This window comes from Copadichromis virginalis, linkage group LG11 (assembly GCF_057382275.1).
Source record: "Copadichromis virginalis isolate Kocher_CV1m ecotype Utaka linkage group LG11, C_Virginalis_male_GT1.1, whole genome shotgun sequence".
Lineage (NCBI taxonomy): Eukaryota > Metazoa > Chordata > Actinopteri > Cichliformes > Cichlidae > Copadichromis > Copadichromis virginalis.
Window position 1 is genome coordinate 7428537 of NC_140628.1, and position 21609 is coordinate 7450145.

Sequence of the window (21609 nt, forward strand, 5' to 3'; positions counted from 1 at the left end):
CAGCTTTGTCCAGCCACTGGTAGGATTTCTGGATATCAGCCACCTCCTCTATCTGCCGGTGGTACATACCGTGCAGGGCCCTGTCCTTCCATGATGGTTCCTCGTCTCCCTCCTCTTTCTTGGGTTTCTGCTGCCTGAGGTATTCACTGAGCACTCGGTCAGTTGGGGCCATCTTCCCAATGTATTCTTGGATGTTTGTTGTCTCATCCTGGACTGTGGTGCTGACACTCACCAGTCCCCGGCCCCCTTCCTTCCGCTTAGCGTACAGCCTCAGGGTGCTGGACTTGGGGTGAAACCCTCCATGCATGGTAAGGAGCTTTCTTGTCTTTATGTCAGTGGCTTCTATCTCCTCCTTTGGCCAGCCTATTACCCCAGCAGGGTACCTGATCACGGGCAGGGCGTACGTGTTGATAGCCCGGCTCTTGTTCTTATCGTTCAGCTGACTCCTCAGGACTTGCCTACTTGGTGGTTGCAGCCTTTCTAGCGGCCTCTTCATGGTTCCCATCTGCCTGCGGGATCCCCAGGTACTTGTAACTGTGTGTGTGTGTGTGTGTCTGTCTTTTAATAGTCTATGACAAAAATCCATAGAGCGCACCAAAATATCGCATATTGTCACAGTAGCCACTGTTACAGTAAGGCTGTATAGATCCACACTGCCAGGCTGAAATCTATAGTATCTTTATGCCGTTATAAATAATATGGAATATACTGCCTGCATTACATGATACGCTCCATAACATGGACTATTATAAAGCTACTTTCAGCTGCTCCCTCGTTCACAGGAGGTCATCACAACAGAAAGCTCCACGTTTAATTTGAAAGTTTTAATTTTTAAATTTAAACCAGACATCCTTCCTGATGCTAAGCCAACGAGGTTTTTGTCTCCTTCCAGGATTTTTTTGCCAGACAAATGTGCAGAACATTACACTATGAAGCCACTTTAGTCTTTATATAAATATATATAACTTATGCAAATAGAGCAGTCAAAAACAGGAGGAGTACAACAGAGGGTTTATGGTGATATTCACAGTTATTGCAGATGAAACGACCACTTGTGTTTGGCAGGAAAGCACATTACAGAGGACACGTGCTATTATTGGAAGCAGATTCATTTAAAACCTCTTCCTGTTGCTGATGCAGTGGTCCTGTATGCCGAGGTTTTGTATCTGTATCAGAATCAAATGGGAAAAACCACAAACCATAGGCTGAACACAATGCATGGGACACCAAATACATGACATTGTAACTGTAACTCTTAAATACCCGTTGTGCTTCAGTGAGACATCACTCAAGTGATCATATTAATATTCATATCATTATTAGTGCAGCTGTCATTGGATTTATGAAATAAGCATGCTAAAATATTCATTCTCAGTATCTCACAGAAATAGAAAAAATAATGTGATAATTTATCTTTCAACAGTTTTTACATGAAATAGTTTATAAATGGTATTAAAAGGTGATAATCACCTGCATTCACTTAACACTGAGGTTACTGCATTTGGGAGAGGCAATTTTAAAAAAAAAAAAAAACCCCAAAAACCTTTATAACAAAGAAAAAACAAGTGACGCTACAGCCACAAGATTCTGTGTGCTGCAAAATAAGCATGTGATGGAGGCCAACAGGCCCCAGTCAGTGATGTCAACTCAGAGTCACCATTCACCAAGTTTCCGAGAATACAGCTGACTCACTGGTCAGATGATAGAACATGTACGAGTCACACCAGGCCACTGTTCACTTTGCAATATTTTTAATGTGCAAACACTTATTTTTGTCCTTTGGGAAAGTGGGATTCTGAGGTTCCACAGTGTGTGACAGAATGATGTCCGTCCCCGTTTTTCCCCCACCGGAGTTCAACATTCAAGCTCGTCTCTGCCTTCATTCCAGTTTGTTACATGCTTCCAAGACCTTGTAGTTAAAGTCCTCAGGCTGGTCGGCATACACATAGTGACCGGCTCCACGGATTGTCTGCAGGAAGGGAAGAGAATCAGAAGGGAAGCAGCCAATTAAAAATTATGGAAACTATATAAAGGCATGTCATAAAGGGAGGTCATGATTTTAACGAGGAGGGCTGTGTCTCCGGTTTATAGTTTTCATAAAACAAAGATGGAAAGTAACATTCAAATTTACAGCATGCATCAGTTTTATTTCAAGCCTCCATACAGTCAGTTCCACGGTTCTTCATGGCAGAAAAATTTACCTTTGATGTGTCAATATACACATAATTGCATGTGGAGCAATCATGCTTAAGGCACTGAATCTGTGGAAGTCTGCTAAACTGAGAGGTTTTCTTTTATATAATTCATTAAACAAATGTATTTTAAGCTTAAGTAAACTAAACCCCATGTACAAAAGCAACAAATCAGTCTTTTGTCCAGCGATTTTTATTTGATGAAGCCTCAAAATGTTTTTCTTTTGGTTTAGTCGAAACCTCCAACTTTTACAGAGTAGTATTTTTTTTATTTATTTTTTTGAAATAAACTAAAATTATATAGTGAAACAAATTGATCAGCCCTCTTGTGATACAACATACATCCTCTGTATTGCACGAGGCTGTAACCATAGCCAGCCAGTTCATTTTGTGCAAATCCTCTCTTTTCAACATCCATGTACTGATCACCGCACTGTTTCTGTGCTAAAAGAGGCATCATTTCTTTCCTCATTACTAAAACAGATTCTGAAGGAACATTCCACTAACTCAGAGGGTCTAGCAACCCTCTGAGTTAGTGGCAGTCTGTGTTGAAACAACAGCTGTAATTCTCCACATTTCAACTTTTTTCTCCAAAAAAAAAAAAAAAAAAAAAAAAAAAAAAAAAAAAAAAAAAAAAAAGCTTGTAGGCTTTAATCTTGAAGTTTCAACTTTGTTTTCAATCAATAATAATATATTATCAATATTTTTTTTTTTCCATTTGATGGCACCCTAATACACTGTTGTAGAGGTCAGATAATGACTGTTTGTTTGCAGCAGCCTGTAGTTTTGTTTTTCTTTTGTTTTTTTTAAATGGACATTTTCCCCCATATATCTGTACTCATTAACACAGAGTTAGGAAATTAAAATGTCTCGAGTCCGTGGTAATGAGAATGTCTTTGCATATCATGTTTCAGTGTCTGTTTTGCACCTGTCTAGGCAGCTGCTCATCCAGTCTTCCTCAGCCTTGACAGGTGTATGAAAGCAACTGCCCATTTTTTCCCCTAAGTGCTAAACCCTTACCCCAACTCTCACCCAGTCCTAAAGGCCATTACACAGAACGTGCTGCAAAACAATGACCCAAAATTCCAAATTGCCATGTAACATATACATCGGTGTGAAAAAAAGTGTTTGCCATGTTTTTGTATGTTTGTCACACTTAAATGTTTCAGATCTAACAAATTTAAAAATGAGACAAAGATGACAAGTAAACACAAAATGCAGTTTCTAAATGAAGGTGTTTATTATAAAGGGGGGAAAAAAATCCAAACCCTCATGGCCATGTGTGAAAAAAAAAGTGATTCTCCCCCCTTCCCATTATAATTAATGGTGGTGTATCACATCTTTGGAAAGCCAAGTTCAATTTCTCTAGCCACCCTGATTACTGCCACCCGTTCTCAATCAAGACATTACTTTAATACGACCTGCCTGACAAAGTGGAGTAGCCAAAAAGGTCCTCAAAAGCCAGACATCATCCCCATGATCCAAGGAAATTCAGGAACAGATGAGAAACAAAGTAACTGAGATCTCTCAGTCTGGAAAATGTTATAAAGCCACTTCTAGAGCTGTGGGACTCCACAATCTCCACAGTGAGATCCATTATCCACAAATGGCAAAATCATTGAATGGTAAACCTTAACAATGGTGAACCTTAATATAAGTGGCTGGCCAACCAGAATTACCCCAAGAGCATAGCAACGACTCATCCAAGAGGTCACAAAAGACCCCAGAACAATATCCCAAGACCTGCAGGCCTCACTTGGCTCAGTTAAGGACCGTGTTCATGACTCCACCATAAGAGAGTCAGCCCAGCCGACATGGCTAAGTTCCAAAACAAAAACCAGTACTGATCCCAAAGACCTCTGGTGCAAAAAGTAACACTGAAGTGTTCATGACCTCAAGCTGAAGCACACTTGGGTTCTGCAGCAGGACAATGATGCAAAACACACGAGCAAGTCCATCTCTGAATGGCTTAAGACAAACAAAAATGAAGAGATTGGAGTGGCTTGGTCAAACTCCTGATATGAATCAGATTGAGATGCTGCGGCATGACCTTAAAAGGTGGTTCATGCTCAAAAACCCTCCGGTGTGGCTGAATTACAACAATTCTGCGACAACTGGGGGAGAGTCTTTTACAGCTCTGCAAAGATGAGTGGGTCAGAATTCCTTCAAACAACTGATTCCAGTTGTTGCTGCTAAGCGTGGCCCAACCAGTTATTAGGTTTAGAAGGAAATCACTTTTTCACACAGAGCCATGTAAGTTTTATTTACACAAACACCTAGAAACTGCATTTTGTGTTTACTTGTGTCATCTTTGTCCAATATTTAAATTTGACGATCTCAAAAACTTAAGTATAACAAACATACGTAATGAACTGGTCCTGATGTTTCTAAACAAGAAAACAAAGAAATTGAGATTCTGGGTTCATCCAGTTCTCACAAGCAGGCAGCAGCAGGGAGAATGTCATGGTTTGATCCAGGAGTTGGAACTGTGTCACGACCACTTTTGTCCATATTTCAGGATGTCAGTGGGGCAGGTTAAACTCTTAATATATGTCAGACCACATCTGAGGAGGCAGAGGAGTCATTTCAGAGCCGATTGGCCTAAAGCATCAAGGACCTAAAGTATCAAGCTGTGTGTCTGAGGTAAAAAGTATTATTTTACCATTTGTATATACAGATTACCAGTTCACTTTGAGCTACAGAACAGTTGTTGTCCAACGCAGTTGGTTGGATCTGTGCAGTTGGATCTGAAAACTCAAGCTCGATACAAAATAAATAAATCTTAGCAATAAAGCAGGTTTTGAGGAAGTGTGAAGAAATTAGTTACAAGTTTAGAAAGTCTATAAAAATGTCATCACACTGATGATCTGGAACCCAAATTCAGAAAGACAGTTGGATTTTTGTTTGAAGCCTGAACCATGAAATAACTGCCAGGAAATTCGCTTCAAAAATTTGTTTTCAAAACTGTTTTTGGCAATTTATTCCTTAAAAATGTATTGTGAAATTTACGTTTTTCGAGGGAAGGGGGGAGAAAAAAAACAACAAAAAAAACCAAACAAACAAAAAACAAAACAAAAACCACCCTTTGAAGGGATATCAATCCATTCATCTACACACACAAACTTACTATGATGTCCACATGAGAGCGTGGCCTCATCCTTTTGAGGGTGATGCCCGAGATGCAGTCTATGCTGGAGCGGGAGCCATAAATGATGGTGATGGGGATATCAGACTGCAGCTGGTCAATCCTCTGCAACATTGGCCTCTTGGCCCAGCCACATGGCGCAGTCATATTCTTAAAAGCAGTTTCCCCACTGTGACAAGACAAGGAAAAGATAATCAATGAGCACATGACAGAAAATGGATATGACAAAACATAATACTAGGTAGTAAAACGTGGATGAGAGCAGAAAAGGTGATGAAGAAATTGCTTCCATGGCCATTTTAGAGACAAGTGGCATTAATAAAAGAGAAAGACAGACCTGGGGCTTTGCACGTTCAGGTGGTAGATGTAATCTGGCACAGTGTTGTCAGTGAACACGAGGGAGAACTTTTTCTTGAAGTCGGGTCTTAGTGTTTGCACCAGAGTGGGACCTGCAGGGGACCAGGGAAGAGACAGAGGTGTCAAACACAAGCATGTAGCCATTAATAGATGAGGAGTACTCATTACATTTTACATGATTAGTCACACTGGGGAGAGCCCAGGTTTTGGCTTAAATTCCTTTCAAAGGCAAAGCAAAAACCACGAAAACTCTACTGAATGACATTGTGCTCGTCACATCACTTGCTTTAACAAGCAGTTCCTAGTTTTCTGGGTGTGCAAAGAGAACATTAGCTGTGATACTGCAATATTAAACTAATATAAAACCATCCCCCCAGTTTCATACTGCATACATTTTCACTTATTGTCTCCAGACAATAAGTGAAAATCTTCACCCATTATATTGCATCCTCTCATTTCCATTCTTCTCATTTAAGAAAAAGAAATTTCACGTGCTCATCATCTCCATTCCTGATACTTTTGTTGTAGCTTTGCTTTTCCCCAATATTTTGGTGTGCCACAGCATGGACACATTTCCCTGGGATTATTAAGCTAGTCCGGTTGTGGGTTTGCTTTTAGCACTGTGGTACTTTGTTGTCTTTTAGCACCTTACCCAGTGGTCCTACCAGTCGCAGGCCAGCCAGGGGGTTGAAAGGACTGAACATGGCACCAAGAGCTTTGATCCACACAGGGATGGGCCGGTCTGGTTCTGTTGTCTCCGGTTGATCAGGTAAACCCCAGGGCTCAACCAGGACAATGTGCTTTACTCTGTAAGCCAGACAACAAACACAACAAAAATAAAAGTTAACCTGCTCTTTTAGTTATAAATTGTTTACAGACCTACAACTAAAGGACAAAAACGTTAAAAAGGCCAGAATGAAGAGTGCCAGAGCGAACATAGACAAAGACCACGACTTCTGGAATAATGTTCTTTGGACAGATCCAGAGTCTAAAATTGAATTCTTTGGACACCAGAACAGTAGACATGTTTGGCGTAAACCAAATACTACCTTCCAAGAAAAGAACCTCATACCAACTCAAGCATGGAGGTGGCAGTATCCTAGTTTGGGGATGCTTTGCTGCAGCAGGACCTGGCCAGCTCACTATCATAAAATCCATCACGAATTCTACTGCGTATCAGAGGGTGCTTGAAGAACATGTGAAACCATCTGTTAATGAGGGAAATTCTTTTGTCATACACATGCTCAATGCAGCAAGAGAGACAGAGGAACAGAAGAATAAGATATACAACATATACAATAGAATACTAGTATACAGTAATGACCCAAAGCATACCAGCAAATCCACCAAGGACTGGCTAAAAACTAAGAAGTGGAGAGTCCTGGAATGGTCAAGTCAAAGCCCTAATCTCAACCCCATTGAGATGCTGTGGGGTGACTTGAAACAGGCTGTACATGCAAGAAACATCTCACAGCTGAAGGAATTCTGCATTGAGGAGTGGGGCAAACCTTCTGATCGATGTCAGAGACTGGTAAAAGGCTACAAAAGCCGTCTCGCTGGTTATATCAGCCAAAGGGGGCAACACTAGTTATTAGGGGGTAGGGTGTCCTTTTTTCTCCATTGAAATAAACATTTTTGTTCATATCTTTTTTGATGTTTCACAAATGTTCATTCTTGTTGTTTAATTGCAATCACTTTCTTTTCCAGTAATACATAAAATCATGATTGGAAATTATTATGAACAGTTCACATATCAAAGGGCTGATTACTTAATGGGGTGTCCTAATTTTCCTCACATGACTGTAAGCATTCAGTATCCTGGTGCATGCATTATTTTTTTGTTTTAACAGAGATGTGAATGTGACATACATCTTTTCATCAAGAAAGTAAATACATCCCCCCAAATATAACTTTTCTGGCACAGCATTTTGTTTTGTTTTTGTATTTTTTTACAATTAAATAATGGTGATCCATTCTATTTTTGCTTATTTCTGCCATATATACACACACACCGTTACATTGAATTAGAGCTGGGCGATATATCGAGTTTTTAAAAAATATCGATATATTTTTATACGAGATATAAGATGTGACAATATCCTTTATATCGATATAGTCTATGTTACGTTATAATTATACTTGCGGAGCCGCAAGTTTGCCTCTCTTTCGTCCACTTTCGTCTTTACGCAACGTTACTCGGCCTCGCCTCTCCTTCACTGAACACAACTCCCCCTCCTCCCCCATCGCTTCACCTGCAGGAAGCGACAAGATGGACACGGCAAATCCGTTAACGAGTTACTGCGCATCGCCCCGTGCGTGGGGCTGGACGGCGTCAACGTGTTAGCTAGCTAACCACGCTAACGAGCTAACCACGCTAACGCCACGCAGCCCAGAGGTGCTGCACGGACTAAAATCCTTTCATTTTCTCAAAAGTTGACAGCGCGCCTTATGTATGAATTCTGGTTGTGCTTGATGGCCGCGCACCGATTTTATGTGGAACACGGCGCTCAGCAATCTGTCAAAAAATGTTTTAGTACGACTTTGGTAAGCTACGGAGCTGCAGCGCTTGATGGATTGTCGGAGCATTACGGCTGAGCCTCGCGGAGTGATACGTACTGTGCTTCAACGTAATATTACCCTACTGTGTATAAGGACCATAAATGGCACCTGTTAAGAGACGTGGTTGCGAAGCGGATTTCAAACTCCAGGTTGTCAGTCACGCAGTACAAGTTGGGAACAGAGCAGCTGTGAAATCTGTCCTTGTTATAGTGCTCGTCTTTTAGTTTACATTTTGACTGCACATTTGTGAGCTTTTTGTTATGCACAAAAACAACATTGTTTTCTTTTATTTATGGAGCATTATTATTTAATAAATGCTCATAATTTATTTTTGAGTAATTTTTCATGTACATCTGCTCTATGTTAATAAAAGTGCCTGTGTGACATCTGGGACACAGCTTTGACTAAGAACTCTCTTTTTGTTCTTACTTTATGGCTTTAAAAATATATATATCGAGATATACATCTTATATTGCCATCCAGCTAAAAAAATATCGAGATATGAATTTTGTGTCATATCGCCCAGCCCTACATTGAATGTACATTTTAAACAATTCTCAGATAATGACAGAGTATGAACGGTGGACCAAAAACTTTCAGATGGCTCTAAATGCCCAGTTTCACAGTTTTATTTTTGACTTTTGAGGTCACCAAGATCAGATATTGCTAATATGAAAACTTACACAGCCCTTGTAAGGTGGAGTCTATCAGAAGAAAACTGGCTTTAAGGAAGCAGGAAGGGAGCTAAAATGCATTTCAGACATGATGATGGCCGTTTTTAGTGCTGCAGAAATATGAACAAAACCAGCTATGGCTGACAGTATAACAGGTCGCAATCAAGCTAGGCCAAGGGTCAGCAACCTTTAACACCCAAAGAGCCATTTGGACCCGGTTTCCATGCAAAAGAAAATACTGGGAGCCGCAAATACTTTTTGACATCTAAAATGAAGATAACACTGTTTATATTGTTTCTTACTTTTATGCTATGTGTGAACAACTAAGGTGTGTTGCTTATGAAATTCATGAAGTGCTACAGAGAAAATTACATTTTATTTCTGTAATTAACACATTTTTAACTCTTAAATATAACAAAAGGAAAGACACCCAGCTGAACGAAAATGATCCATGTAGCAAACAAAAACTGTTGTGAGCCGCCCCTTATATCACCTTTGGGCTTTTGGAGCCTTGACCTGACTTAAAAAAAAAAAAAGAGGAAAAAAAAAAGCTCTATGCTGCTAAAAAATGAAAAATGGATATTTGCAAAATTCTGCCTAAATATGCATTTTACCTGGTTAATGTGTGTGGCGGGGCGTGGTCTGCAGCGCTGCTGCAGGGGAGGCGGACGCACCTGAGCGGCACCCGCAGTCACGCCTCGCCGCCTTAACGTCTGTGCTATCCATGTTGTTGTGTTGGTGTGTGTCGGGCTGTCAGCTGCAAAGCTACAGCCGGCTGTATGCGTACAGCAACCGTGTGTGAAAAGTGGTCAATGAGCCTCTGCGCAGAGCCATAATTGGCCTACCTGGGGTCGAAAGTCTCAATAAATTGCACGGCGTTCCACACTTGTGGAAGCCGGTCTCTCTCTCTCTCTCTCTCTCTCCTGCTGCTACTTCAATCATGAAACTGATCAATGATCAGCTGATCGGCTTTTGTGTCGCGAGTCTGTCTCTCTTCTTTGTTTTTGGCCCACTTCGCGCCAGAAAGAGGAAAACAGCGGCAGAACAACAGCAGCACGTTTAACCTTGATAAGCTGTTGTTAGAATTTGTTTAATATTACTTTCTACACCAGGATCCTTTTCTACGTAGCTGACGGCTGGTAACTGTGCAGGGGCGGATCTAGCAAAGTTTAGCCAGGGGGGCCGATAGGGCATTAATAGGGAAAAGGGGGCACAAAGACATCATTTTCTTTCTTATTCTCATTTAAAATGTCGAGCTTTTAATAAATAATTATCCGAATTTTACACCCAAAGTTTTAATCTGATGTAAAATGTATAGAAGTCCATTACTGTATATAATAACTATTAAGTCTAATATACCCTAGTAAGCTATAGTACTTTTTCCTTTGGGAAGATACCATCTGTGCAGTCTGCAATTCTGTTGAAGAAAGATGTTGAATCTATTTAATTATTCTTGAAAAATAATTTATTTCTGTGCATTTCTTTCACACTGCAGCAAATTGAAGTTGTTTACGTCAATTAAGCATCATGAGGTGGAGGGTGGTTCCCCATTTTTTTTTTTTGCTGGGAGTTTGCAACCTTATTAGTTAGGTTGCTTACTCTTTAAAATACCAGAATAGGGAGGATGGAGTAGGTTTAAGTTCATTAGATTAATCATTATTGCTGAACTATGAAATATTTTGGGTGCAGTGTATTTTTTTTATTTTTTAACATACAGGTCTAACAGAATAGCTTTAGTGTTTTGGTTTGTTTATTTATTTATTTTTAACTTGAGTATGAACTTATACAAAACCAGCAAGATATTAAAAAAAACAAACAAAAAAACACTATCATATCGGTATCGGCAGATATCCAAATTTATGATATTGGTATCGGACATAAAGTGGTATCGTGCCATCTCTAATAAGGACTAAAGAGCTGCAGGTTGCCGACCCCTGAGCTAGGCTGATATTTACATGACACCATGAAGCAGTTTACTTTCATTTTCATAATCAACTGGAAGCTAAACTGACAGGTGATTATAAGCCATTTAAATCTGACATGTCATGGTCTTAATGGACTCTGTACTGGTACAGAGAGCACATTGTTGTGGTTCCCAATACGAATGAAGTTCAAGGAGGAGGGGTGGGTGGGGGTGGGTGGGGGGGGCAGTGAGCACAGATCGGGGACGCATGTGCCTGATCACGAGCATCTGAAGTTATAACTTAAAACCATTTGGAACGCTAAGATAACAATAAGAAGACAGGAAGCGGGAATTTTCAGTGTTCCTGATGAAGAGGGGTGATAAGGGATTGAGGACATTTTATCAGGCGCCGCTTAGGGAGAGCCGGGTGAATGCTGGAAGCTCCGAGCTGGAGCTGCGGCAGGAGGAGATGGTTCAGGAGAGATAGAGTCTAGTGGGAGGAGAGAGCGTTTTGGAGGACACTGCTGTTATCACAGGCTGCCAGCACCTAAAGGCACACCGCTACAACTGTATCCTCTACTCATGCTGACATGTTTTGCTACAATCATGTTAACAGCAAAAGGGCAGAATCATTATTCATAACAGTGTTCACTGCAGACTCTGCTTTTTTCTCCTCCTAGGCAAGTTCCACTTCATTTGTTCCATTTACAGCAGTGATGAAAGGATTATTCAAAGGTATATTATTCTGGTTTTATAGAGCAATCAACACTCTGCCGACTTGCTCACTGGAGCTCTCAGCTGTAACACATGGCTTTCTTTAGCTGATCTGACCAACAAGCTGCTCTTGGGGACAGAAAATGAGACATTATGACACAAACTTGTTTGATGTGTTGATAAATCAGTTTTCTTGTGTCCACTGACACACTCCACTGTATTTTCCATAACAGTCCCTGACAGTATCTGCCTGCTGTTTGCTGTGAGGCAGCAGGTGTAAAGAGGCCCAAACACTTCTGCAGACCAACATTCACACACCACCCTCAAAAGGCAGGATAGAAATAATAGTTAGAGATGATATGCAAAGATTATCACAATATTAACTCTGTCCGTTTCAGCCACTCTTGCAGATGACAGGAGCTGCTAGCCAACAGTGGACATTAGAAAAGATGAGCTCCTATATGGAGTGCCTAAAACACTCGCATCATTATAATAATAAGAGACTAAAACCTGACTTTAGCTTATGCTACAGTTCTGATCCTGACATTTTACACAAACCTGCCACCTTTCTGTATCAGACAGTGTGGGTCATGATACAGTAAGATATGAGAAATCCCATTGTCTGCACCCACCTGCCTGGGTATTTAATTGAGTATGACACAGCGAGGTATCCTCCCAGATTGTGACCAAGAAGTATCATAGACTCCAGACCCACGCTGGCCCGCCACTGTTCTATGGACTCGACAAACTGATCCTCTGCTTCTGCTGCATCTGTTGAGAACACAGGCCTGCTGCTCTGGCCAAAACCCAGTAAGTCCAGTGCAAAGACAGGCCGATGCTGGGAGAGATCATCCAGATTCTGAGCCCACAGGCCCACCCCGCCGCCAAAGCCATGCAGCAGAACTAAGGGAGTTTTATCTTTAACATGGTCATTGCAAAACATCAGGGTCCACAGAAGATTGTCGTTGGAGATGGGAACAAACACTTTAGTAAATTCAGTGCTGACATCTGAAAAGAAAAGCACAAGATTACTTTTAAGTACAAGAACATTACGATGGGTCAAATATTCCATTTCACATTAATCTAAATAACATCTCTTTTTTGATACTACTGAATCAATCAGGTGTCGTCACCAAAAGTGAGATTCTCTACAAAAGGGTTTAAAAAACAAAACAAAAAAAAAAACAAACTAAAAAACACAACAACACCACACACAAACACGGCAACAAGCTAAAACAAGAGCAATGCGATTTCTCACACTTACTGGTTCATTAATAACATCCTGCAGGCACAGTTGGGTTAAAGTCATTCATAGAAAACAGCCCCTGAACTTCTTGATTTTTCAAAGCTGTAATCATCAATCACTTTATTTATAAGTTCCTAGTCTACTGTGGTTAATGTTCTCTACTTGTTGTCACGACATTTTCTGGAAGACCGACATCTAATATTCCTTTAAATTTTGAGCAACGAAAGTCATGAGTTACTTTTTCCCTGAGCTGTTTGTAGTCTTCGATAAGACACATACTTTACAAGTGATCTCAGACACATTTTGTAATTAGCATGAAACACGCTAAGGCCCAACGCATCTGCTCAGTTTATTATTATTTTATGTCAACAATTGCATTTTTGAGGACTTAAAGATGCTAAAAAAAAACCTCATGTACATTTTCACCAGATCTAACACGTGCAAAATTTCTTATTTTATTGGTTTGTAAATGGCCTGTATTTGTATAGCGCTTTACACGTCCCTAAGGACCCCAAAGCGCGTTACACATTCAGTCATCCACACACAGTCACACACTGGTGATGGCAGCTACATTGTAGCCACAGCCACCCTGGGGGGCACTGACAGAGGCGAGGCTGCTGGACACTGGCGCCACCGGGCCCTCTGACCACCACCAGTAGGCAACGGGTGAAGTTTCTCATGTACAGAGTAGGAAATGGTTCAATAATGCCACCTATGGTAGTACTACCAGCATGCGGTTTGAGTTACATGAATGAAATTTGGTACACACATACGTAAAGTCTGGAAGCCCACTGACCCAAACCCAACAGGAAGTCCGCCATTTTGAATTGAAGGTGACATTTTGGCGACTTCCTGGCATTATACTGTTGCAAACTCCTCCAAGGATCAACTTCATATTTGGTCAGTCTAAACTACAGACCTGGGCCATATTAAATTGCAACACTTTTGAGCTTTCTTCAAAGGGCGTGGCCGTGGTACCACGGCAAATTTCAACCAGTCGCCATGAAAATATAGTTTCCTCTTATTTACACATACATTGTCCAATCTGGACCAAACTTCCCACGTTTTATAAGGCTCCGCCCCTGAAAACATTTCTCCTGTCATATTTGATGGTGGTCACTGCACCACCTAGTGGGAACAAGAAATGTCATGTTATGCACTTTGGGCTACAGTTTTAAGGTGACTGACCGCAGCAACCTCAAATTTGCCAAAGAAAGTCTTAAGGTGTTGGTCATCGCTGCTTGCAGATTTAATTCATATTTACAAAAAGTTATTTGATTTCTAGCCAATACAGGTTTTGTTTAGCAAAACAGGTTGTGTTTGAGTGAGTGACCACAGGTGGGTGAGTTTTTACTTTTGCACACTGTACAAAAAGTGTATGTTTTAAATAAAAAAAAAAAATAAAAAAATTACACTGGGTTTATCCTTACACTGCAGCATCTTCTCCTCTGAAGCTTGCAGATGGCTCTTTGAAGTTGGACACCACGATGGCAGCCAGTTGGGAATCCAGCACCACCTACGTACACAAAAGCACAACAGTATGAATATGAATGGTTTGCCTTATATTAATATTTCAAACGTTCATCATTATAATAATGATTCATCATCATGCTGCTTTGGGGTACTCACAGTCGTAGGGCTAAGATTCATAACACAAACCTGCACCACAGAACATTGACTCCTAGCTAACCAGACTCTTACTGTATGGTCCTCACTTAACTCATTTCTCATCTTTCTACCGCTTGGACTGCGTTTTGCAACACGCTAAACAATCAGGGTTACTAACAGGTTAAGCAAGCAAAAAACAGGCTTGATACACAAAATTACCATCAGAATTTATCACAGATGCTTTGAAAAATGTAGTGGTTTAAAGGTGTGAACATACACCATAAGACTGTAGCCTTATGGTGTATGTTTTTGTTGGAGTTTCCAGAGTGCAAAATCTGGGTAAAAAATAAATGATCCAAATATGATTTGATAACAAATTGCAAAATGCAAAATTGTGCAAACAATTTCATGCAGAAAAATAAATATACACCATATTTTTCAACTGATAAGGTTTCTACATTTGCTGTTAGGAGTGTTAATTTAGTTTTGCATTGCCAGGGAGAGATCGCTTTGTCATTTAGTTCTTCATGGAGTCCTCACACTGAATGTTTAGATTGTTCCGTGTTGGTATTTTAATGTAACAGAGCAGTCCTTAATATGAAGCATCCATGAAGCTTTATGCTTTAGGAACCAATACGTTGTATTAATGCTTCTCTGTATGACTTTATCAGTCTCCCATACTGTTGAGAGAAAATTCTGACCCAATGCCGTTTGTGAGGTATTTATTTAAGCACAGATCTCTTAAGATACCCAAAGGGATTTGTTTCTTTTTTCAGATGAATGGAATAACATTGATGGAGAGGTAAAAGCCTACATCTTTCCACTTTGGGGTTTTTTGTGTGATTTTTTTTTAAATTGTAATTTTGAGCATTTTGTGGTTTTTGGTACTCTGGAAAACTGTAAATAATGAGCAGAAGCAATGTTAAATTGATGTTGATAAATCTGAGATATTTCTGTAAACATTCACATGCATGACTTCTGCACAGATTCATGTGGACACACTGTTAGTTAACAAGTCCCATTGTTCCTGAAATCATGTGGTTTGTTCAGATACAACGTTGCAAACCCAACACACGCTGCAATGTTCTTTTTTAATGAAAAGGTTTTTTCATTCCTAATTCATGGCAACGTGTTATGGCAGGCCTTCTACTAGAAGGCATAACTAAACTACAGAAGGGTGTGACTTAAGAGTAAGGAGACACTTAAAGGTTTTTGGCTGAATGTCTAAACAGCTGTGTTTATTGTAAAAGTGTCATATCTCATGACCTCTCCATTAGCTGCTCTGTGTGGGAAAGCAACTTCTTACTTCACAGCTGGCTCTGAAATAAGCTCTTCTGCTTTCCTCCACTGGCCCAGTGTGGTCTTGAGGGAAAAGCATAACAGAGCACAAAGCTGTGACACAAAAATTTAGTTTCTTTGCTTTCTTTTGTCTTTAGGCAAGTCAACCCCCCCCCCCCAAAAAAAACAAAACCCCAAAACAAAAACCATAACAACAAAATGTTCTTCTGTGACATGCAAACCTCATGTAGCAACACGCAGAGACATCAAAAGAGGAAACAAACGGCTGTCGTCACACTACACTTGACTCAATGTTCTCCTTCCCTGACATCGGTCACATTAGTTTCTTTAACAAGGCCTTCTTTACAGAGTCTAACCATAGACATCTTGTTAACTTAGTAATTATCAAAACATTCATATCGAATTTCCCAGAGGAACCGACCCGAGGGATTAATAAAGTTCTATCTTATCTTATCTCCAACTGTTTTGATAAAGGACTATTTGTCCTTTTCACTAGCTACAGCTGTTTTGATAAAGGGCAACTTAAATTGTTTGTCTGTGTGTCTGTAAGGTTTTCGGCTGCTAAGTGGATAGAACACCTGAATATGTCACCTTGAATTCTGAGACATCGATACAGGACGTGATTGATGCGATTTTAATCAGTCCCTTTCACATGTTTCAACATTTACCTAAGCCTACTTCTAATAATTCTTACAATTAAACAAATGTGACACACACACACACACACACACCAAGGATTTTTCTGTCTATTTTCTAAGTGAGCAGCAGCAGCGCAGCCTCAAAACAAAGCAGCCTCAAAATTAGCTTTAAATTGATCAAGTATGGCATTGGCCTTGGTGTGAATCTGTGCTGCCTGAGTGGTCCTCTGTTTTAAATAAGTCAGTACTGCAAGAGAACTCACATAAAGTCCTTTCCAACATGTGGCAGACATAATGAAGCAGCCTCATTACTGTGTTGTTTAGGCACAACTAGAGTCACAGACTTAAAAATTAGCCTAATTTAACTGCTCTGATCATCTCCCCCCCCATGAAGGTTTTACTGTTTGGGGAGCTCATTGGTCATTTTGCTCATTTTAAGACTGTCCTCCACCCCCCATGGCTGTCGTTTTCTTTTTCAAATCATTACACATGATGCTTGGGCAGCAAGGAAGGTCCTGAAGGTTCAATCCAAAACTAGTTGTACTTAATTATTTTTTTAACATAAAAGCACATTTACGCTATATGCGCATGTGTTTCTCATCTGGGCTGCTGTTGGGGTTTTCTCTGCATTATTGTAGGGTCTTCACCTTATAATGCAGAACACCTCAAGGAGATGGCTGTGATTTGTGAACTGCACTTTCACTTTTAACCCACTCTAAATGCCTTTTACAAGTCTGGAAACGTCAATTTCAATGCCTTTTGAACAGGTTTTTGTTAATCGGGGTGGTGCTGCTCATTTATATTGCTTTGCACTGATAAGCAACCATTTAGTCTCAGCCTGTTAACATACATGTGTTGGACTCAATTGTTGGAGACGCAATTACTTGATAAACCCGTGAGTTTGCCAGGGTTATCAAAACGCAGGAGACACCCTGTGTGTTATTGTGAAAGGTAAGTTAAAGAGTCACAAAACTTTACGTTTAGTTCTCCCTTTGCTTACGTTCTATTACTCTACTAAGTCTCATGAAAATCACCCAGCTGAAAGGAAACTGGACCTGCACAGTGACACATACAAACTAACAAAGTGAGGCTACAATAATGAAAGCTAATGTCTGAGTGGAGGTGGATATTTGTGTAAAAGAGTGTCACACCTGTGTCTGTGTGTGGATGCTCATAACATTACCTTATTGTTTTATCCACATAGCCCCACACACTCCTGGCCAGACTGGGAACACCAACAGTAGACAGCATTCTATGAATGACCCTGGAGATATAATAAAAGAGTAAGCGCGTGAGGGCAAAGGACAGGGACTGGCCGATGACAACGCGTGACAGCAAAACTATCATCTCCATTATTTAAATTATCAAGCATTTACTATAACACTTAAAAAAAAGTTTATGGTTTTATCAAGGTTTTTTGTGCATTTCCAGAGGGCTTTTTATGCACATGAATATAAAAATATTCGCGCCACTGCAAAACTCTTGTTTAAAACCGGTGTTCTGACAAACCATCCTAGTTTGGCAAAACGTTCTACCGTAACTCTGCTGTCACAGAGTAATTCCAACACCAACTTAACTTTGCCCATCAGAGTATGCTTATAGGTCATATTCATACAGCCAGGATGGTTTGCCACTTCATTTTACCCATTAAAGTATCTTGTAGGTAACATTCACTCTGACGGGTAAAATTAAGTGCCAAACATGCATGGTTTGGCACTTAATTTTACCCGTCAGTATGTTTGTAGCTGTTATTAACAAAGGTAGGATGGTTCGCCACTGAATTTTAACTGTTTAAGTATGCTTGCAGGTGAAATTCACAAAGGTAGGATGGTTTGGCAGTTAATTTTACCCATCAGAGTATTTTTGTAGCTAATATTTACAAAGGTAGGACGGTTCGCTACTTAATTTCGTGTTGTGCGCATGCACAGAAACAACGGGTAGGATGGTTTGCGAGGTAGGATGGATTCTAAGAACACCTGTTTTCCAATTTGCTCTACCATCTCTGAGGTAAAACAAACATGGCAGTCCAGCGGCTTTGCAATAAGAGCGTTATTTTACTTCTGTGGACCACACCGACAATACCTTCAAAGCACCGGTGAGTTTTTCAACGACCTTCTGCAGTCTTCGAGCACTCTCATTTAGTACGGGCCACTTTACAAGAAGGCAGCAATTAACTAATGAGGTTGGAGGAGGGGGGGGCAGGTTTACCTTGACCCAAGTGGTGCCTCTCTCTGACAGCCTGTCTAACTTTCGACAACAACACTCGGGCATTTTTCAGGAAAAGGTGCACAGTGTCGCTGTTCCAATAACACTTAGTGTCTGTTAAATAATAAAGGAACATTACCGTGGATAGACATACTCTGACAGGCCGGGGAATGTGATAGGTTAATAGAAATACTCACCCTCTGTTCTCGATCACCGCTTGCTCAGCCATAGCGCGACAGTCCCCGAGACGCTTCTCACAGTCACGTGGCTCTGACGTAGCTGCCGAGCTTGTGCGCATTTCATTTATAGCGTCAGTTGACTGAGACAAGGGGGGGGAGTGTTATTCCTACTGTGGATCCACCTATCTCCGCTTCGTTTCTTCCTAGTAGAGTAAAACAAACGCACCCAGGAAGAGTTTGCGGAACTGGCGTGTCTGTCATGTCTAAACATTGCTGCTGATCGGGGAAGTGGGTCTTGGTAAGTATTTAAACTCCGTTTTGTGTTCCTTGTTTTACATTACTCGGGTATTTAAAAGTAACACAAGAGTGTTGAGCTTGCGCGGGCAGCTGCTGCTGTTCAGCTCTTCGGTTCAGTTCTTACGGTGAATCATCCTGCAAGTCATTAGAAATGTTCTCAACGGTCTTTAAACTCATTTATCTTGCTTATCTGATATTTCAGGTCTTACATTTAATGGGGACAGGTACTCATGCACATGTAACCTGCAGCGTGAAAGATACATGTAGAAAAAAGTTTTATTTACAGTGTTGTGCAAAAGTCTTGAGCCACACATCGTTTAGATTGTGCTAGGCGAATGGGATGTGATTTATGTGCAAACATAATTAGAAGCACAGTGTACAGACTTAAAAGTCAATATTTGGTATGACAACATTTATTTTTCCACACAGCTGAACTCTCTGAGGCCACTTGCTTTGTTATTTATTTAAGTGGTCTTCAAAAACAGGCTTCTTGAAGGGTGTTTGCCTTTCATTCCGTTTGTGAAGATGATCACACACTGCTTCAATAACGCTGAGATTTGGGCTCCAGCAAGGCCAATCCATGATGGATGGATGTGTACCATTATATTTGTTTCCATCAAGGTATGCCTTTACTGCATTCACAGTGTTTTTGGGATCATTGCCGCAATTAAATATTTAGCTGTTATCAATCAGAAGCTCTCCAGATGGACAAATCTTTTCTGCATTCATAATTCTACCAGTTTTGACAAGATCTTCAACACCACCATGCCTCCACTGTGTTTTCCACATGGCTGTAGTTAGTCACTGTTGTACTTTGATTCTGACCTTTTCTTTACGTATTGAAAAAAATCGAACCAAAAAAATTCAAATGTGGATTTTTCACTCCACTGGTTTTCAGTCCAGTTATTGTGTATGTTGGCATACCTCAGCCTTTGCTCTCTGTTTCATTTACTAAACAACAGCTTCTTCCATGCTTCCACTGAGGCTGTTTGATGGCTTCAGTGAACCATAGCTGGATCAGACTGAAAGTCCTGGGTCTTTGATGGATTTTTCTGTCTTATTTCATGACTCTCATCTGGTATTGATACATCTTCTTTTCTTTTCTTTTCTTTTTTTTTTGGGGGGGGGGGGGTTCTGTCACTGCTACTTTTGCTCTCATCTGTCCAGTTTCCTTAATTTTTTTTTAATGACACACATACATGGACTGTAAGTATTAGTCCAAAGAAAAACTTTTAAAGTACCATGTTTATTTTGTTTTTTTCCTGTTTTGTTGTTGTTGTTGTTGTTGTTTGTTTGTTTGTTTGTTTGTTTGTTTGTTTGTTTGTTTGTTTTGGGTTTTTTCCCTTCTCTTTTCTTTAAAAATTATTTCTTTTTGTTTTTTTGGGTATCTTGTGGTTTTATTGCTTTCTTACTGCCATATGTTCAAGATGTTTAAAGTGTTGGATATTTATGAATATAAAATCCAATAAATATATTGGTAAACATATATTTACAAAGTTTTTCTTTGTACCTTTAGAAGGCTGGAGAACTATTGCTCAAGACCACTGTAAAGTAACAACAAACTCTGGGCATTTGTAACCAAAATACAAAGAAATCAGGGGTGAATCAAGACTTTTGCACAGTACTGGAGTTGTTAATTTTCCCGTAATTTCTCTAAACGTATATATTTAGGTCCGGGGTAAACCTGCATTTTTTTCTAATGGCCATCAGGGGTGATCCCTGTTATCCCTGAATCCTCCTCCTCCTATATGTTATAACTTTGTTTAATCTCTTCAACATGTTGACCAATTTCTTTTCTTTTCTTTTTTTTTTTTTTTTTGATTTTTGTGTAATCTTCCTGACAGACACCAGTATTCAAATAAAAGTGGGAGCAAGACTACAGAACTATAACAGATTCTTGCAGTCATAGCATAGCGATTGCTGTTTATGAACTCCTAATTAAAACACATGAGAACAAAGAAGCTACATAATGTGAAATGTAAAGCTGTATGTTACATTCACACATACATATATATTTACTCACCCTAAGGAAAGTTGTTTAAAATACTAAGATAGTTGCCATTTTTTTTCCCCAAAATCTGACACCGTCAGGATGAAGCATGAAGATTTGTTGTGTAACTGCAGAAAATGTTTCAGTGTTCGGTGTAAAATAAATAACAGAAATAATCCTGTTACCTTCATTACAAGTTAACTGGATTATAAAGTGAAAACAGTTACTGATTATAATCCCTAACAGAAAGATATCCAAAGTCAACTCAACAAGCTATGGGATTTGAGTTTTAAACCACACTCATTAAAGACTCCGCACACCCACACAGGTGTTGTCACTTAAAGCTGCACAGGCGTGGGCCAGGTTAGTGGAATTTATGTGATCGATCACACACACACACACGCGCACGCGCGCGCGCACACACACACACACACACACATAGAGCTATATTAATGAAATATACAAAGGCTGTTTTTCTTTTTAACAAAACTGGAAGCGTGAGAGATCAGTGGAAAGTTCAACTGTTACCTGTAAAACTGGTAATACTTGAACCTCTGGAGACAATACATAGGCTAAAAATAACATAGCATGTGGTTAGGGTAC

At 40.1% G+C, this 21609-nt stretch overlaps 2 protein-coding genes across 4 annotated transcripts in view; one reads left to right on the forward strand and one right to left on the reverse strand.

Moving 5' to 3' along the window:
- Positions 1-934: 934 nt before the first annotated feature.
- Positions 935-18905, reverse strand: abhd5a (abhydrolase domain containing 5, lysophosphatidic acid acyltransferase a). The gene is made up of 8 exons (XM_085472922.1): positions 18738-18905; positions 17519-17599; positions 14221-14306; positions 12177-12552; positions 6347-6501; positions 5675-5786; positions 5320-5506; positions 935-1969 (listed from the first exon to the last, which is right to left on the reverse strand). Exons 1-8 carry the CDS (start codon positions 18836-18838, stop codon positions 1880-1882), a joined length of 1188 nt encoding a protein of 395 aa, XP_085329048.1. The 5' UTR covers positions 18839-18905; the 3' UTR covers positions 935-1879.
- A 46-nt stretch (positions 18906-18951) lies between these two features.
- The window catches only part of ano10a (anoctamin 10a), a 37280-nt gene continuing 34622 nt past the window's right edge, over positions 18952-21609 (forward strand). The window contains exon 1 of one of the 3 annotated variants that reach the window (XM_085472920.1): positions 18952-19017. The gene's annotated coding sequence lies outside the window, so the exon portion shown is untranslated. The remainder of the gene's footprint in view (positions 19018-21609) is intronic. The other 2 variants (XM_085472918.1, XM_085472921.1) reach the window with 2 other exon arrangements.

Coding starts and splice junctions, on each gene's coding strand:
- abhd5a (XM_085472922.1), bottom strand. CDS start 18,838: ATGCGCACAAGCTCGGCAGCTACGTCAGAGCCACGTGACTGTGAGAAG. Junction 6,502..12,176: donor TCAATTAAATACCCAGGCAG/GTGGGTGCAGAC, acceptor TCTGGCTTACAG/AGTAAAGCACATTGTCCTGG. Junction 1,970..5,319: donor GCTCTCATGTGGACATCATA/GTAAGTTTGTGT, acceptor CCCTTCCTGCAG/ACAATCCGTGGAGCCGGTCA.